The sequence below is a fragment of the Vulpes vulpes genome, chromosome 6 (genome assembly GCF_048418805.1).
Source record: "Vulpes vulpes isolate BD-2025 chromosome 6, VulVul3, whole genome shotgun sequence".
Classification (NCBI taxonomy): Eukaryota; Metazoa; Chordata; class Mammalia; order Carnivora; family Canidae; genus Vulpes; species Vulpes vulpes.
The window spans coordinates 32676376-32692134 of NC_132785.1; the positions used below are offsets into that span (position 1 = coordinate 32676376).

The 15759-nt window shown below is 32.5% G+C and overlaps 1 protein-coding gene across 1 annotated transcript in view; it reads left to right on the forward strand.

Annotated features, from left to right (window-relative positions):
- Window positions 1-12428, forward strand: part of NDFIP2 (Nedd4 family interacting protein 2) — a 73793-nt gene extending 61365 nt beyond the window's left edge. The window contains exons 8-10 of the mRNA XM_025982357.2: window positions 3878-3944; window positions 6574-6679; window positions 9109-12428. Coding sequence (XP_025838142.1) covers window positions 3878-3944; window positions 6574-6677 — 171 coding nt within the window. The 3' untranslated portion in view covers window positions 6678-6679; window positions 9109-12428. The remainder of the gene's footprint in view (window positions 1-3877; window positions 3945-6573; window positions 6680-9108) is intronic.
- Window positions 12429-15759: the final 3331 nt, after the last annotated feature.

Sequence of the window (15759 nt, forward strand, 5' to 3'; positions counted from 1 at the left end):
GCATAGTCTTCCCCCACTCTACCTTTGCCTCTTGGAGGCCCCTTTTAGATCCTTTTGGCTCCTGTTACAAAGCCTTTTCCCTAATTTCTTTAGGTAAGACCTAGGAGAATGATCAAGAATGGTTTGGGGGCACTGCATGGCTCAGTAGGTTAAGCATCCAACTCTTGATCTCAGTTCAATTCACATCTTGATCCTCAGGGTCATGAGTTCAAGCCCTGCATTGGGCTTACCTTAAAGAAAAAAAAAAGTGATTTTATTTATTTTTTTAATGAATTTTCTTAAAAGTAACCCACATATTTACATGCTACTATACAATTGATAAAATGCTTAATTTCTACAAACATATTTATTTAAACATTGATTTCTAAATGAGTGAGTCATATCCTCCTAAAATATTCAGTAGAATCACATACTTAATGTCAGCTTCTCTTAAGTGCTTCAGACACTTCAGTTATGTACCTACATCAGCAAATTGATTTAAAAAATTAATACTGGACTTAATGTGTTTCTTCAGTATTTTTGAAGTTATGGCTTCCCAGAGTTTCAGTAATTTTATCAGACCTCATTCATCTCTGTTCAGACCAAATTATAGATTTTGGTTATTAATCAGTTGATTCTTGGGTGCGACATGACTTGGCTTCTTCTGAGATGATCAAAACCTGAGCCAGTGTAAGAATAGCCCCCTGGCGGATTCTTTTTCTAATTTCATTTAAAAAAATGTGAAGTGGATTCCCACCATGAGCATAAATGTGTTAAGATGTTAGCATACAAAGATAAAGCACAATCCCTGCCCTTGAAAAAGTTATTACTAGAAAAACTTCAAAATAGTTGAAGTTAATTGTGTCCAATGGTTATTATTATGTTAGTAATATAATTAATTACTATTATGCAAATGGGATTTCTCATTTTAGTCACAGAACACTGAAAACGTTTTAAGGACTGTTTTCTCAACTCTCCTAAACTTAGTAAGTTTGTGTATTCTAGATTCATAAAAAAAGTCCAGTCCATTATATGCAACCTGTGCCTTCAGGGTATCAGGGCCTAATTCTCTCATAGTCCCCTAGTTGGGAGGGGGTTGATTATCTAGTAATTAAGTCCAGCTAATGTGGTAAGATGGAGAACTTAAATTCAAAAACTGGCGATCCTCAAAGTTTTCTAAGGTATATATTAGCATCAAGTTTGATCACTGGGACTGTTTCATTTCCCATTAAGATACCACTACTGAGGGGCACCTGACTGACTCAGAAGAGCATGGGGTCCTGAGTTTGAGCCTCACATTTGGTGTAGAGATTACTAAAAAAAAAAATAAATAAACTTAAAAAAAAAACTTATAAAATATACCTTTAAAAAAAATACTGCTACTGGGTTAAGGTTACTATTATGCTGTTAGTGTATGTTGAGATTTAATACAAGAAAATAATTTAAAAAAATAATTTATATCAAATAATAATGGCTGCTTTTCTTTGAGTACTTACTATGTTTCAAGCATAATTTGCTACAAACACCGAATTCTTGACCGCTACTTGTATCAGCAGTGCTCATGGTAATCCATCTTTGTTGATGACAAAGCTAAGAATTAAAAGAGTCTAATAATTTGCTCAGTGCCCCACAGTTTATATGTGGATTAGATAGAATCTAGCTTGGTCTCAATTCAGTGCTTGTTCTCCAAATTCTGTATGGCTTCTGTGACACTGTACTTTGACTTTGATTATAATGCTACAAGCAATAAATGCCCTGTGGAGCTCAGTGCTGAAAGGTTTTCTCCTAAAAGCCCGATGTTTTATTTTATTAGACAGTAAGTAATTTATAAATCATACTGCAGATTTTCTTTTTGTTTCTGAGTTGCCATGACACTCAGATTTAATGTAAATATCTGTAGCTGATCCTGGTATTATTTCTGTCTAAGGCTTTTGATGTTTTTATTGTTTAAGAATGAATATGTGTTTTATTAAAAACTATTTTCAAAGGTAGACAAGGATGTAAACAATAAAATACTGGTGTTATATTAATAAAATAAAATTAGATAAATTCTTAGTGTTGGTTAATTTATTTTCCAAAATTTGATTTTTGCATCCTGTGATTGGCCAATCAACATGATTGGTTTACTCATTAAAAAACCCCAACTTGGCTTAGCCTTGTGACTATTAGTATTTTAAAACCTTTTTTCTAACTCAGTAATGATCCCAAAAGCTTATTAGTTTCTCCTTTTTACATAGTGAGTCTCCTTTAATTGCAAGGTGAAAGTAGTATTTTGCATTTGGGAATAAAGACTAGCTTTGGTAAATATTTTTGGTGAAGAATGATGTTCTTTTCTGGTTGCCTTTTGCCAGGTTATATTATTTTTTTAAATATAGTCTACAATATATTTAAAAATTAGAAAGTTAAAAATGTATTGCTTTGGTTCTTCCTTTTCGTTCTTATAGACTGCAGGAGAAGCTTTTATTTCTAATAATCACTTGATTAAAAAAGTGTAATGCAGTCCTACTTTACAAATTATATTTTCCCAGTTGTTTAGGTCTCCCTTGTACATATATTAAAGATGTAGGAGTGTGTGGGATCTGCATCTTTAATGGTATTTTAAAAATCATAATCTTTGAAATTTTTAAACTCTAAACTGAAAGTTTAGATTATGGCTCATTTATTAATTATAAATACTTCCTGTGGAAATACTTAAAAGTTTTAAAAAAACAAATTTAGGTAGTCATTAATACATACGCTTCCTTAATTGTGACTTATTTTTTAAATAGTGACAGTGTTCACAAGTATTTTAATTATTACCAAACCTATAGGATTTTTAAGCTTTTGTGGAAATTACCAAAGAATAGTTGGAAATAATTACCAAAATAAAGTTAGATACTTTTAATTTCAGATTTGAGGGCAAATCTCCATTTGACAGAATGATTTTTAGTTAAATCAGAATCTGTTTGAAGACCAATGAATTAAAAGAGAGTAGTAATTTTTAGTAGTTTTAGACTAGATTATATTAAACACTTAAAAAAAATAACTACTTGGAACATGGTTTAGGTGCTAAAAGACGTTAGGGAAAAATTATCTGAAGTAACTGAAGAATATTAGGTTTTCTTAGAGAAATTTTAAAATAATAAATCATGACATCCAGAGGCTCATCAAGGAAAAGATACCTATGTTCAGTATCATCAAGCTCTGCCTTCCATCTATCTGCCTGTATGTATTCTCATTTCACAGAGAATATAAAACCATCTACCATGGTCACTGATAGGAGCTGTTGAAATGCCACTTCAAGGTTCAGTTAGCTGTTCTCAGCTCACTGCTGGGAACTGAATACGGGAGCATCTAGTTTGAAAATAAAAAGACTCTAATGAGTTGGGGGTCTTTATGTGCCTAGTATTCTTGGCAGTGATTAACAGTAGGGGGTGTACAGAAGGTCAAAAGCTCCTCTTTTTAGAGGTCAGCTGAACATCCCCATCTGATAAGATTAAACTAATGTGGCTTTTGGTGTTAATATCTAAAGCAGCAGGTTGCCGTAGTGTGTTTGGGATGGTAGTTGTGGCTTTGAGAGATTATGAAAAAAGAACAGACATGTGAACTCTTTAATGAGAAAATTTGATTCAGATATATAGAATTTACCTTTCCTAAAATTTGGAAATTGATTCTTGTTTGTAAAATATTTTGTATAAGTTTGCTAAGTTTGTATAAGTTTGTATAAGTTATCATGTAAAAGATTTTGAAGGGTTTGTTTCCTCAAATAATTATGTGTGTCATTAAGCATTTTTTTCTCTTTGTGTTGTTTTAAGTGCAGGAAATTATTTGAGGTAAATCATTCTAAAATTCAGAGTAATCTATGATTTTCATATTTAGGTACATAAATATGGTTAATGTATTTATGTTCACTTCATAGTTTTCTGATTATTTTACTGGATATTTCAACGGACAGTATTGGCTTTGGTGGATATTTCTTGTACTTGGTAAGTTTATTCCTAATGCATTTCAGTTTAATTTGCGTTTAGTTTAACTTTGCTATTTCCCTCAAATTGTAACATGTAAATACATTGTATTGAAACATACATGGAAATAATTTTTCTACTGTAAAATTCTCATATCCACGTACTTAATTTCATCTTAGCTACTTGGATCATTATACACTGATTTCTAGATTTCTGATTGAAAATCCAGAGCTGGTCAATTTAAAAAATCAGTGACTGGATGATAATTGAATATTGCAAAACTTGAAAATCCTAAAATGATTTAAAATATTATCTTTAGCATTTAATTTGGAAAGTATACATGCATAATTTCTTTTAACTATCCTAGGATATGTTGAGAATAGGATAGTTGGAAGTTCTATGCATTTTCTTATTTTTGGAACATTGAAACATTCTTTATACTTTTGAAATGTACCCTGCATTAATCATTAATCAGCCAGAATAAGGAAAGGCTTCATGCCTAACGATCACAGTACTTCTGTTGAGTTTTCTTTTTACAAGGCATGTCTTTTTTTTTAATATTGATGGATTTCCAATTTTTGTTCCCTGGTGATTTTCACTTTAGATGTATGATAAATTAATCTCAAAATCACAGATGCCTTTAATCCACATTCCAGATTTATTTACTGACATGAAGAATATCCTCTCTACTTAGATTTAAAGCCTACATTTCTCTAATAACATAATTGTACCAGAAAATAATAGCATTTCAGTAGGTGGCAGTGTTCTCTTTGAGTTTTTGTTCAGTCCTAGTTTTGGATCTTTAGGATCTTTAGGGAAACAAATTCTTAGTGGTCAGTTAAGGTAACTAAAATCCTGTATTCTTTATCTTAACAATTAAAGTGAAATTATTCTGATGTGATTTTGTTAGGGAGCCAGACTCCAACAACGGTTTAGGCAGTTTTTTGTATTGTTAATTGTGTTCTCACTACCTGAATTCTGTGCTCATAGTTGAATTTCTTACTTAAAAGTGAAAAAATATAGAAAGTCTTAGGTATTTAAGCATATTAAATAAGTAGATTTGCTTCTAAATATGTTAAGGATTGAATGTTAGGAAGACAACTCTAGGGCCTAGTGGAATGCAGAGGACAACCCGTTTCCACATCAGAACCACAATCTAGCATTTAGGGAATTGTGAAAATTTAATCCATGATGAAAATGTTGCTCTCACATATACTCAGAAGAATGTTGAGTACATTGTAGAACACTGAGGAGCATAGCTGCTAAATGATTGGTTTCTAGTTATGAACTGGCTTATTTTAGAAAATGCCTGAGCAGGACCACATAGTCTTAGAAATAGCAGTTTTTATAGACAAAAGTAGGGATTTCACAAATAATTTTTGTTTACATTTTTTTTGTGTGTGTAATACTTTTACATTTGGATCACAATACCATTACTTTTGAATAGCATCTGGAAGGGCAGGAGAGTGGAATTCACAATGGGAGTCACAAATGGAAGGAGTTAGGATATGGGAAACAGATCGGCTCAGATTTAGCTGAAATTTGTATCACTTGCTTAAGTCATTATTTGTATATTTTCTATATTTTCTCTTTATTACAACCATACCTTTTTTTACCTTTTACTGTCTTGGAGTTGAGGTACAAGTTTAGTTTGGGACTTTGTATTTTAAATTGACAGAGTCTTCCTTTCAATGAGGAAAGTTACATGCATGTATTATTTTGTTTTTCTGTTTTTGTTTTGCACTGCCTGTAACCTAGTTAAAAATTTACTGAAGTTAATAAATGTTTCCCTTAGAATTCTATGCTTAATAAGTATATCAAAGAACTTATTAATAATGCTAATGCTTTTTATACTTACCTGTCATCTGAAACGTTGAAGCATTTCACAGGCATTGTTTTATTAATTACTAAGGATACCTGTTATATAAATGGTTGTTATTTAAAAATCCTGTTACAGAGAATACCGAGAGAGATGTAAGATTTATCCCAAATCATTTAAGAAATCACTAGTGGTTGCTTCCCAATTCTTTCTTGCTTCTCGTTATGTAAATTTGTATTATAGTCTTTTATTATTACTTGAAAATAGGAACTAATAATTAAAATTATTTACATAACACATATCTTCAAATACAGATTTCACAGATACAGCCACTTGATATTGCTAGACAGGCTTATTGGTTTTAATCCCACAATTGTTAGCAAATTACTTACATATAATCTCTCTTGAATACTTTACATCAGTAAATATGTCTTAGTTTTCTTAGTAGTTGTGTTAATTGAAAAGTTTCATATAAAGATAGGATTTCTCTGAGTTGAGTCAGCTTAAATGCATTAGATAACTGCTATGTAAAGAAATCAGGGAATAAATATATTTTTGTGTAATTCTGGATTTTCATGGCTGGATTTACTTCAATTTTTACTTTAATTTCGATACATCTAGACTTTGAAAGAATTTTGGGAGGCAGTAAACTTTTATTATATTTTTTCATGATGGTATTATTATAATATAAAATACATTATGGAATGAATAGAGTCTTACAGATTAAATTCCTTAAGCCAAGAGGATCTTGTTTATAATTGCCTGTTTTAAATTTATGATGCTCCTTCCATATAAGAATACAATGTATCTGTATTATTTTAATCTTCCCAGGCCTGCTTCTTTTCTTCAGAGGATTTGTTAATTATCTAAAAGTCAGAAACATGTCTGAAAGTATGGCAGCTGCACATAGAACACGGTATTTCTTCTTATTATAGAGGTAAGAAATATTAATACATTAACTCTATTCCCTTCATGTATTCATTTTGACAAAATGCATATTATGTGTACTCATGTTGTTTACTTTTAAACCTAGCATATTTAATGTATGGCTATACTGTTAGCATTCAAGACTTAATAAGTTGTGAACTTTTTAAGATTTTTAAAAATTGAATTTCATAAATTTTAATTTTTAAAATATATGATGAATAAAAAATTTTGAAGTCAGAATTTAACTTTTTTAAAGATTAACCACAGGATGTAAGTAACCATTAGCACACGATTTAAAGGCTTGAAAAACAAAATATGACAAAGCACTTAGAAGGATGGGCATTTTGTACAAAACTATGTGAAATCCACAGACATGTGTTGAAAAAAACAAAACACAAATTTGTGGTTGAAAAGAAATTTTCCATGCACTAATCTTAACAAACTAGATCAAAGAATAAAAGTTGTGTGAAGAAAATAGGAGCTCTGATGTTGTTTCCTAAATGACTGTCAGTTTGTATCAATAATGAAACCTTCAACTTGAATAAATGGGAATGAAGAAATGAGTAGAGGTTGTCTCACTAGTTATCCAGTGAGTTTCTGGAGGCTGCATGCAGCTAGCTAGCTAGTAGTTTCTTCACATGAGGAGACCTCATGTCTCTATTTTCTATAACAGATTCTTTTTGTTATTGAAATACAGTTACATACAGTATTAGTTTCTTGTGTACAACATAGTGATTTGACATTTGTATATTTTGTGAATTGGTCACCACCATAAGTCTAGTTACCATCTGTCACCATAAAGTTAATATAATATTGATGGTATTCCCCGTGCTGTAAATTACATCCCTATGGCATACTTGTTTTGTAACTAGAAATTTGTACATCTCGATCCCCTTCACCCATTTTGTGGCCTCCCATCCCCAGACTCCTTCCCCTTTGATAACTACCTTTCTGTTCTTAGTATCTGTGAATCTGGGTATTGTTTTGTATTTTTATTGTTTTTTTTTGTTGTTGTTGCACTTGTAAATGAAATCATGTAATATTTGTCTTTCTATCTGACTTATTTCACTTAGCATAATACCCTCAAGGTCCATCCATATTGCCACAGATAGCAAGATCTTTTTTATGGCTGAATAGTATTCTATTATATATACACATATATATATACACACACACAGACACACACACATACACACCCCACATCTTTATCCATTCATCTACTAATGGGCACTAAGGTTATTTCCATATCTTGACTATTGTAAATAATGCTGCAGTTAACAGAGGAGGGCATTTATCTTTTTGAATTCATATTTTCGTTTTCTTCAGATAGCTAGCTAGAAGTGGAATTGCCAGATCATAGGGTAATTCTATTTTTAATTTTTTGAGTAACCTCCATACTGTTTTCCAGAGTGTTGCCTCAGTTTACTTTTCCAGCAGCAGTTCCACAAGGTTTCCCTTTTCTCCATCTCCTTACTAATACTTATTTCTTATCTTTTTGATTATAGCCATTCTCACAGGTGTGAAGTGATAATCTCACTGTGTTTTTCATAAGCATGTCCCTGATGTTTAGGGATGTTGAGCATCTTTTCATATGCTTGATGGCCATCTGTATGTCTTTGGAAAAATGTCTGTTCAGATCCTCTGTTCATTTTTTAATTGGATTGTTTGTTTTTTTTAGTTACTGAATTGTAAGAGTTCTTAAACTATTTTAGATATTGACTCCTTACTGGATATATGACTTAAAAATATTTTCTCCCTCTATACTGTTTTTAAAGCAAGTGTCATATATTTCATGTCTATAAATGATTTGAACTTTTAAAGTATTTGAACTATATAAGCAAAGTGCTAAAACACTTAACTGGATGTATCTACAAGTACAAAATCTTTCAAAGTTACTATAACTATTCTTTTTACAAATAGTATGGTTTGTGATGATTGTTTAAACCTTATAACAGGAGTTTTTGTAATCTAGTATAATATACTTATTTCTACTGAGGAGTACAATGAATACAGTTGTATTTCTGGAAAATATTAAAGTATCCTTTTAAATGTTCTTTTACCTCTATCTAGAAGGTGTCACATTTTCTCTTTAACCACTAAAATGCTTTGCAAGCAGTAACAGTAAGAGTGTATCAGAATGTAAGATAAAAGGCAAAGTAATTTTATTAATTTAAATGATATTCTATGAATATTCAGTGTAATTACCTTGTTTGCATTTTCAAGAGTCCAAAATACAATGTAAATATTTTCTAGATGGTTTCCTATATAGAAGCTTAAACTTTGGAATAAATTCTGATATATGCTATTTTATGTTATCTTTACCAAAAGAACATTGTATGCTTGATGTAATACTACTATAAAATGTTTTTTTTTATTGTACTATCATTTAAATTTTTGCAACTTAATATACTTTAAGACTAATTCTTTCTTTGTCCCTAGACTGCATCGACCATTGTTTTCTTATACCAATGTGAAATTTCCAGATCATCTGTAAACCTACAACTTTAATAGCATAGAAGACTACTAAAAGCAGAAGACAAATTAGTGAAGAAAAGATAGATCTTCAGTATTGAATGGCAGGATGGTTTATGCTTAAAAGCCATTTCTGTTAATTTTCTTCAATATTTATATTTCATTTGTTTTGCACATTTGCATATGTGCCCATGTAAAGGATTTGCATATACTTGAAAGAAACCATAAAGTTGTAGCAGTAAAGTCCAGTCATATTTGGTTAATCAGTGTTTGATATAATTGAAAGAGGTGAGTGAGAAACAGTCTTCCAGCATGTAAATGCCATTGACTTCTGACCTGACATTTAGTATAATAAAAATGAAATTATTAACCATGTCAAATGCTTTAGTTTCTGGCTCCTAGATTCATCTAGTAACTCTACACATGAAATATCCTTTATTATATATAGTTTTTGAAACCTTCAGTGCTGATTATAGAAAAGCTTTGTCAGATTTTTGAACATGATATTTACATTATTCTTTAGCAAACTCTTTCTGTAAATAACCATGCATAAATTACTTTCTGCGTTGTTTTCTTAGAAACTGTGTCTGGATATCTTTTCATTAATTTAAAATTAAGTGAACTTAATATATAGAGAAAATTTGAGTGTTAAAGATAGCTTGTTTTAGGACAGATTTTTAAAAAATGAGTATTCCACATGTCCTTTATAAGAAAATTTTTTTATTTTCTTTTTAAGGGACATGCCAGTTCTAGGGATTCTCAGTCGAGAAGCTTGGTTTTTATAGCATTGCCATCTTAGAGATTCTTGCAGGAAGAGATTGTATTAGATATTATATTTATTTCATTTAAGACACTTTTGAAAATTAATTTTCTGAGTAAGATATTCTCATTTGCATTTGTCTTTTAAAAGCCAATAAAAATATCTTTCATTTATCATTGTAATAATTTTTTCTTTAGATGTTTAGTTAAATGAAGAAAATAAAAACTTTTACTAATAATAGCTTCTGCTTTATGATTGTAGGATTAACCTATAAAAATCATATCTTGAATTGAGATATGCAAAATAATCTGTTTTCAAGTTAATGGAAATGTGTCTGTGGAATATGGGGGTGTGGTGTGTGTATGTGTGTTGCAGGAGTTTGTGTGTATGTGACCATTATTATAACTGGAATCTACATTCATAAACTACTACATTTTACAAATCATTCTATGTCTCATCTGTTTTCAGTTATATTTTTGCTTTTGAATACCAACATTAAAAATGATGGGAATTATGTTATCTTTTAAACTTAAAAATCATTTAATCTATTCAGGACATATAAAATTGGTTGCTTGTTTTATTATTAGACACTGACTACTTCTCAAAGATACATCTAAAACTATTCAGGGACATTTTTCCATTTCTGAAAAAATAAATTATGCTTTATAACTTCTTTTGTATTTCTCTGTATTTTCTGATTTATTTCATTGTCTTTGATAAATAAAACATGCAGTTTTGTTTTGCTAATTGAGCCTCCTATTTTTTGTTTTCTCTCATTCATTCTCCTTTCCCACATAAAATTTTTATTGTTGATTGAAGTACCTGTGTTACACCCCTTGACATCAAACTAGCATGGGGTAAAGAAAATATTTAATATAGTTGCCTGATTTGGAAATTAAAATTAGAATGTATCTATAAGAAATGTAATCTCCTGCTAGATCTCTTCTTTATCTCATATGAAGTTTCAATTTACCTGTACTTTGTTCTTTGTGATAATTTTTAAATGAAATTAAGCTATCATACATAGTAATTTTAGATTACTCGGTGAGCTATTTAATATTTAACATCAGTTTATTAAAATGTAATATTTTAGTTTTTGTGGTATTTATCCTTGGTTTCTGAATATGGTTGTGTCACTTTTGATCCAACATCAAAATCTTCACTTTTTGCTTTGATTCCCCCTCTCCCTCAAATCTATAAGGTTCAGGTGTGCATGTTACCTGATCCTCTATAATTGGTACAATTCAGTGGTAGCTTTAAATCTCATCATTCAGTCGGGCATAGAATATTATTTTTAAAAATTTAACATTCTCTTCTAGATCTATCAAATTCTGCATACTTCCTTTCATTTCCTGTGAGCTTGGGTAGAACAGCTGTTGTTGTGTTTTGGGGGTGCTTAACTGCCTTTGCACTCTGTCTTAAAGTTTGAAATCAGAATCTTTGTTAGGGTGTCTAAATAATTTTTGAATGAATGTGAACTGGGGCTTGGAAGTTAATGCAAATATTTATTAAATTATTTCTGTTATATTTGAATAACTAGTTATGGCTAGGATAATCCATTTTCATGTATCTGTGTAATCAACTAAATTTAAGATAAAAATACATTTTTCTGTATAGTTTGTTCAGGATTGAAATTAGAAATTTAAAATTAAAAGACAAACCCCATTATACTCAGTTAAAATAAAAATCTCTTTTTAATAGAAAAATACTAATCTCTAGTCTTTTGAGTCTGTGAGATAATCTCCCATGCCTTTGAGGTGGTTCATAAATTTTAACCTGTTAAGACCGTAATCATTAACATTTCCAGCAAAACAGTCCACAACAAGAAAAGTGAAATCCAAAAAGTCCAACTGGAGAAAAAAAAATCAGGTTTTTTTAATTTAACATTTTTTTCAATTCTTCTGTAGCCTGCCAAAGCACAAAAGTAACAATAGTGCTTCTGATACCGTTATTTAACTGGAGTGACATATGTTCTGAGTTTGCTCAGAAACAGTTGTGATTATTTCTGTTTTCTCAGCTTAAATAGTGCCTCCTCTTTCAAAAGTGTCCTAATTTAGAGAATAAATTACATGATCACCCTACATATAACTGTAACTTTACTGAGAATTGACTGCCTAAACCCACTGCTCTTTGAGAGAAGGAACTGGAGTATTAGGTCAGGAGCTAATTATTGTCACAGCCTTTCCTAGCCAACCCATTTGTCAGGCCTGTAGAATATGCACAGTATCTTTTTATTTTTCTTTTATTTTTTTTAATAGAAGTTGTATTGGAATGATTCCAGCTTTTGGTAAATAGTAAACAATGAGCTTTTATATTTTAAAACTGCTGTTAAATGTTATTTTAATTGTTTATTATTCTTCAGATAGTCATATGAAATGTTAGTGTATTTTTTTTAAATCTCATTCTTGATAAAGTTCAACTGTTAGATGATAATGTGCCAATTATTATTACAGGAATGTCCTTGCCCATATATAAAAACATGCTGACATGTGTTTTGCTTATTAATAAAGTTCTATAGATGTGGAAATGTGAACCTGTGCATCCTTTTGAAAATCAGTTTAAGATTCACAACATATTATTACCATCTTAGCCTCACAAAACGTATTGGTAGACCTTATTTGAGATGAAAACAGCTGGCATGGAATTAAGTTAGAGTGTGGAGCAATATTAAACTTGTCACAGTAATTTGAATGTTAGATGATAATGCAATTTAATTTTAATACATGCAAAAAATCAGCTTTATGAAAATTTATGTTCATTGCTACTTTGCAGCATATCAGTGGTAACCATAGGTCAGACCTCTCTTTGGGCTTATATTTTCATTTGGGACATAGGCCTAGAATGCAAAAACTTCCTTCAAGTTATTTAGAAGAAAATCAAAAAGCTCATTCCATACTTGATAAAGGTTTTTAAAATATTTATTTTGACCTCAACATGCATGGTGGTTTTTTCTTTTTTGATGTTTTCAGCTTAGGTTTTCATTCTTTTGAGAGGTTGAGCTACCAGCTTTTAAAAACCCAGTTGATTTTCATGAGAACCATTTTTAAAAATCCAGCAATAAATGGAGTATCACCTTTTTAAAAAAGATTTATTTATTTGAGAGAGAGTGGGGGGAGGGGCAGAAGAGAGGGAGAGAGAATCTCAAGCAGATTCCAGCTAAGCAGAGAGCCCAGTGCAGGGCTCAGTCTCGTGACCCTGAGATCATGACCTGAGCTGAAACCAAAAGTCAGATGCTCAGCTGACTGAGTCACCCAGGCACCCCTAGAGTATTACTTTTTTTTTTTTTTTAGCAGTTGAGGTTATGGAAAGCCAAAATCACACACTTCTGGTTCCCAGAAACTTAGAGGTAGCTTCTCTCTCACACTTGCAAGAAGAGTCACCTCATTACTTTCCTACTCCTTTTGTGTTTTACTTAGTTCAGCATTTTACCTTCAGTGACACAAGAAGGGATATAGGCTATCCTTACAGGATAATGTCTTCTTTTAGCTTTACCAGAAGCATAGTAAAATGAGCAGGTAAAACCAAAGTTTACCCAAATCTCAGTAGAAATCTGGAGGAGCCACTGTACTCAGAATATGAAAACTAACAGATAACCTTATTGTAAAGTATGAACTCTTCAGAGATTCAAGAACAGTACTTGTACTACATAAACCCCTAGTATGGAAATACATTTATCATTCCTTTCCCATCGAACTTAGTTTCTCAAGCACCTGAATTCCTGTGTGGTGATTTGGTTTGGCTGCGCAATCTATGGGATTTGGGCTCTTAAATTTTAATTTTCATCTTGTTCAGAGATAAGACCTAAAGACTTTTTTTTTTTTTTAATCAAGTAGGCTCCACACCCAATGTAGGGCTTGAAATTGTGACCCTGAGATCAAGAGTCGCATGCTCTACCAACAGCCAGCCCAGCACCCCAAGACCTAAAGAATCTTAATTGTTTGTAAGCATTGGTGATAAAGTAAGTGTAAGGTATCGCTTCCTAAATCCAGTTTTTAAAATGACTGGCAGACTACGGAAAACAGTCAGTTCATTGAGTGTTAGGAACTTTTAATTGAGTCTTAACATTTCCCTAATCCAATGGGATCTCCAGGGATGAATTCTTCCTTTTAAACTTATTTTTATCATTTTAATTTTTTTTTTTTTTTTAGGGAGATGGAGGGGAGGGGCAAAGAGAGAGGGTGGGGAGGGGGAGAGAGAATCCCAAGCAGGCTCCAGACCCAGCATGGAGCCCAATGTGGGTCTTGATCCTACAATCCTGAGATCATAACCCAAGCCAGAATCAAGAGTTGGATGCTTAACTGAGCCACCCAGGGGCCCCAACAGGGATGAATTCTTAATTGAATGATCCTGGGGGCCTCTCAAGAGCTGTGATTGTTATTCAAAATGGTGCATTATAATCAACTGGAAGTTTGGGGGAAATTAACATTTTAGCCTCAATTACCAGAGGATCCAATGCAGTACACTTGTCCTGTAACAGCATGTTTCTTTCTGTAGTTTGAAGTTATGGGATTTTGGTGTAGTAGGAATCTGCTGATTTCCTTTTTCATCCTTATGTACTCTGTATAGCTAGCTCCTTGTACAAAGGTGATGGATAGTTACAATGTTAGGATCAGTGTATCAGCCTTCTTGCAGGAAAAGGGAAAGGCACACAAAACATTTTAAAGAGTTAATGAGCATTTCTTGAGCTCTTTATGACCTCTCTGAATGAGAGCCTTTCTGGTTTTCATGACTTTATACACACAACGTGGCTCCGCAGGGCTGTATCACAGGGCAGTGTGGGAGCGTTGTATAGAATAGAAGTGTTTGTGCTGAGAAGGTGGTTGTTTTCTCTCTAATCCTGTAAAGTGGGCAGAATTGGATTAATTTTCACATAGCTGATGTTTCCTGCCTCAAGAAATGTAACTTCTTTCCACTAGCACGCACCTTTGTCATTGAGGAGCTTCTGGATTATTAAGAGAAGCAGCTTTATGTAGCAGAAAGACTGGCTTTTGGAGCCCAATTGACTAACCCTGAACTCAAATATCAACTTTCATGTAAGCAGAGGCAATTTGCTTAACCACAGCCTCAGTTTCCTCAACTGTTTGGGAAGCACGCTATGTACCTGAAGATTAGGTGAGATTTATATGAAAGAAAAACATTGTACCTTGCTCAATGTGTTCCCAGACCAGGCTGCCTGTTACTGTCAACAGATACCTCATGCATTGGAAATAAACCCTTGCCTGATGTGGGCCTTGCACCTGCCAAAAAGGGTGATTTTAATAGCATTGTGCTGACCTAGTGTTAGTTCCTTATAACTTCTGTGAAGCAAGTGGAATCAAGGCCGAAGATTTTAAGGGACACAACCATGCAAAGGAAGGGAGTTGCCCATTTGACAAGCAATAAAGCACTGCAGCTGGTGGGGAGTGTGGTAGCTCACACAGATCTTTCCAGGCCAAAGTGTGGAGGCCCCAAAACCAATCCCACAGAGCTTCACTGTTGAATGGGGATGAGGTTACTTTTTATAGGTATTCCTGAAAGTTCACAGTATGCCACTTGCTTTTATGAAAAACCTGCATTAGTTGTTTTCGCTGACTGAAAGAAATCTAAAGAGGATTTTTGCTTTAATGACAAAAGATGAAAAGCAAAAATAGCATCCAACATTTGTTTTGCAGCAAGTTATTACAAGGGTAGTGTGCACCCCAAGCAGCCAGAGTGGCCCTAACAAGCTTCTTTCTCTGACCTGCCCTTAAGTATCTCAGCATCAAGCCACCAGAGCTCTGAACTGGGTCTGTGAGCATCTGTCTCTTAACCTGATTTGTTTTGTGCATTTGTTAGCAAGATGTGTCATAAGGTATCAGAAAAGCCTAATGATTTTTGGG